The 2,261-nt window shown below is 57.1% G+C and overlaps 2 protein-coding genes across 2 annotated transcripts; both read right to left on the bottom strand.

Moving 5' to 3' along the window:
* Positions 1-10: 10 nt before the first annotated feature.
* Positions 11-330, bottom strand: SPRG_18455 (hypothetical protein; the record flags this gene model as incomplete). Its single annotated transcript, XM_012357894.1, has 3 exons — positions 11-60; positions 111-213; positions 257-330. Coding segments are annotated over 3 exons (227 nt in total), but the record flags the coding sequence as incomplete, so codon positions are not given.
* A 903-nt stretch (positions 331-1,233) lies between these two features.
* On the bottom strand, positions 1,234-1,914 carry SPRG_18454 (hypothetical protein; the record flags this gene model as incomplete). Its single annotated transcript, XM_012357893.1, has 1 exon — positions 1,234-1,914. The coding sequence occupies one exon, from the start codon at positions 1,912-1,914 to the stop codon at positions 1,234-1,236; it is 681 nt and encodes a 226-aa protein (XP_012213283.1).
* Positions 1,915-2,261: the final 347 nt, after the last annotated feature.

Below are 2,261 nucleotides of genomic sequence, written 5' to 3'. Positions count from 1 at the left end.
CGTCTGCGACTTCTTCTTGAGGCTCGCAATCTTTTTCTGGAGCTTGGTCAAGTACGTTGTCTAGGCGCGTTGCATGATGAGGGTGCATGCCACGAAGCGGCGCGCCATACCTTGTCTTCCGACTGCGTCCAGAGCATGAGCTCAAACTTGGCCGCGGAGCGCCAGACCTTCTGCTTGTCGTTCTCGCCCGAGATGCGCAGGAGCTCGTGGTACCTAGAGACGCATGAGCCTCATGGCTGCCATGCCGGGCGCCTACATCTCCGTGATCATCGTCTTGCGCATCTCTTCCGAGATCTCGAGGCGCCAGGCAGCGGTCGCCGGCGTCGCCATCCTGCCGCTTGCGCTCGGCACAGAAAAAGAGAGAGTGCGGACCACACTGAATTACAGGGGTTTCGTCCGGTTGACATCCGGTAAATGCGGCACATGCCACATTTAAGTTTATCGCGTTAGAGCTAGTTTAACGCAGCAGGCCGCAGCCCCACACCGCGTCACCTGCCTGGCTGTCGCGTGCTGGCAGTCGACACACTGCCTTACAGGCCTTCGTCTTTGACTGCGTGCGCAAGACCGCAGCAGCGCACGAAGGGTGGGGCCTGCCAACGCTCCTGCCGGGCCACTTGAAACAAAGTTGATAATGCGTTTAAACAGCGGAATGATGGTGCTTTTGTGGCGTTCAATCGAGCTGAGCGCGTTTTTAAGCGCCAAACGCAGTGGCACGCACCTCTCGACTGTCCAAAGGAAGGTCTAAAGTCGAGGTTAAATCGAGCTAAACATTCACCGCGCCACGTAGAAGGTCCAGTGCATACCAAGGTAGTATCGCCCAGGTAGGCGTATTGGAGAGGAAAGCCCATGAGTCATTGGTCTAACGTAGTATGCATGCAGTCTCCACATGATCGTGCAGACCCTTGAGGCGTGAGCTTCATACTTGTAGCATCACCCGCCATGTCGACCGAGAAGGAACCCTTGTGGCAACAAACGACGCTTGATCTTTTGACGAGGTCGCCATCGCAAGGCAACGAAAAGTCTACCGTGGCGTTGCGCCTGTGATGACAATGAGCGGACGACGGCTCCAGAGATCATCTTTGTCTGTGGCGACGACGCAACAGTGGCTGTGACGTTTTCCCACGCGCGTCTACCATCTTCGTCTTCGTCGTCTATCCTTCCTATAGCTGATGTTGGAACACAAAGAAGAGAGGCCTCGATAGAAAGTTGGATAGAAGAATTGTTAACGGCAACTTAGAGCCAAGCATCAAAGTGCTTGATAACGAAGAGCATGAGAATAGACCAGACAAACCACGCTATGGACCCAGCGACATACAGGTCGGTGCCGAGCGACGTCCCGGTGTCGAAAATTATCGCGGCACCGGTGATTGCGAGCACGACGGGCACCATCCCGGTGCCCAGAACCAGCCAGCCCATGTTCAAATTGAACGACCAGATGCGGCAAAGGACGAGGACGGCGGCCGCGTCAACGCCAGCCTCGATCGTCACCGTGTTGTTCGCACCGACAGTGGCGACGACGCGGGTCACTTGGGTCGGCGTCGAGAGCGTGATCACAGGACGCAGCGAGAAGCCAGAGGCCGAGAGCTCGAGCTCCGACCCGCGGTCGTCAAATACCCAAGTGAACGCAGAGCGCATGGAGCACACGCTGGAGGAGGTCGTGATGGTACCGGGAGCCTGCAAGTATGGGCTCGCCACGGCGTACGTGTCATCATTGCTGCAGTAAAAGGCCTTGCGCGAGAGGGTTGCCACAACAGCACCGCTGGCGTCGCAGAGCTGCTTCTTGGCGTACACAAGCGACTGGTTGGGCGCATTGGACGCGTAGCTCCACGTCGCCTTGGTCGTCGTGACGAAGCGGGCGTCGAGGATCGAGACCGGGGCCGACGGCGCGGTCGCAATGTGGAGTTTGTAGTCCATGGCAAAAGTGAAAATGAAATGGAATCCAATACGCACGTTATCAGGTTGTGGACATGGTGTCCGTTGGACTCGCACGGACGTGATCAATGAAGATGCGCCTACGGAGCTTGCAGCTGGAGCGTGCATGTCTCCCAGACTGTCTCTCAGAATGGCCTCCGAGCTCCAGGAACCATGTTCAGAGCCTGTTCTGTGTGATTAGAAGTGTCCTAGTCCATCGTAATGGAGTGGAGCTTTGCCCAACCACAATCTCGCATGTGGACTTTGGCTCCGCTAGCCGACGACACCGGATCGTCTGCAGTGCGCCACATCGTCTTGGGCCCGTGTTCTATCGCTGCTGCGTGCCGTTG

The sequence above is a fragment of the Saprolegnia parasitica genome (genome assembly GCF_000151545.1).
Source record: "Saprolegnia parasitica CBS 223.65 unplaced genomic scaffold supercont2.1213, whole genome shotgun sequence".
Classification (NCBI taxonomy): Eukaryota; Oomycota; class Saprolegniomycetes; order Saprolegniales; family Saprolegniaceae; genus Saprolegnia; species Saprolegnia parasitica.
The sequence above is the reverse complement of the archived record's forward strand: the minus strand, read 5'-3'. Positions and strand labels throughout refer to the sequence as shown.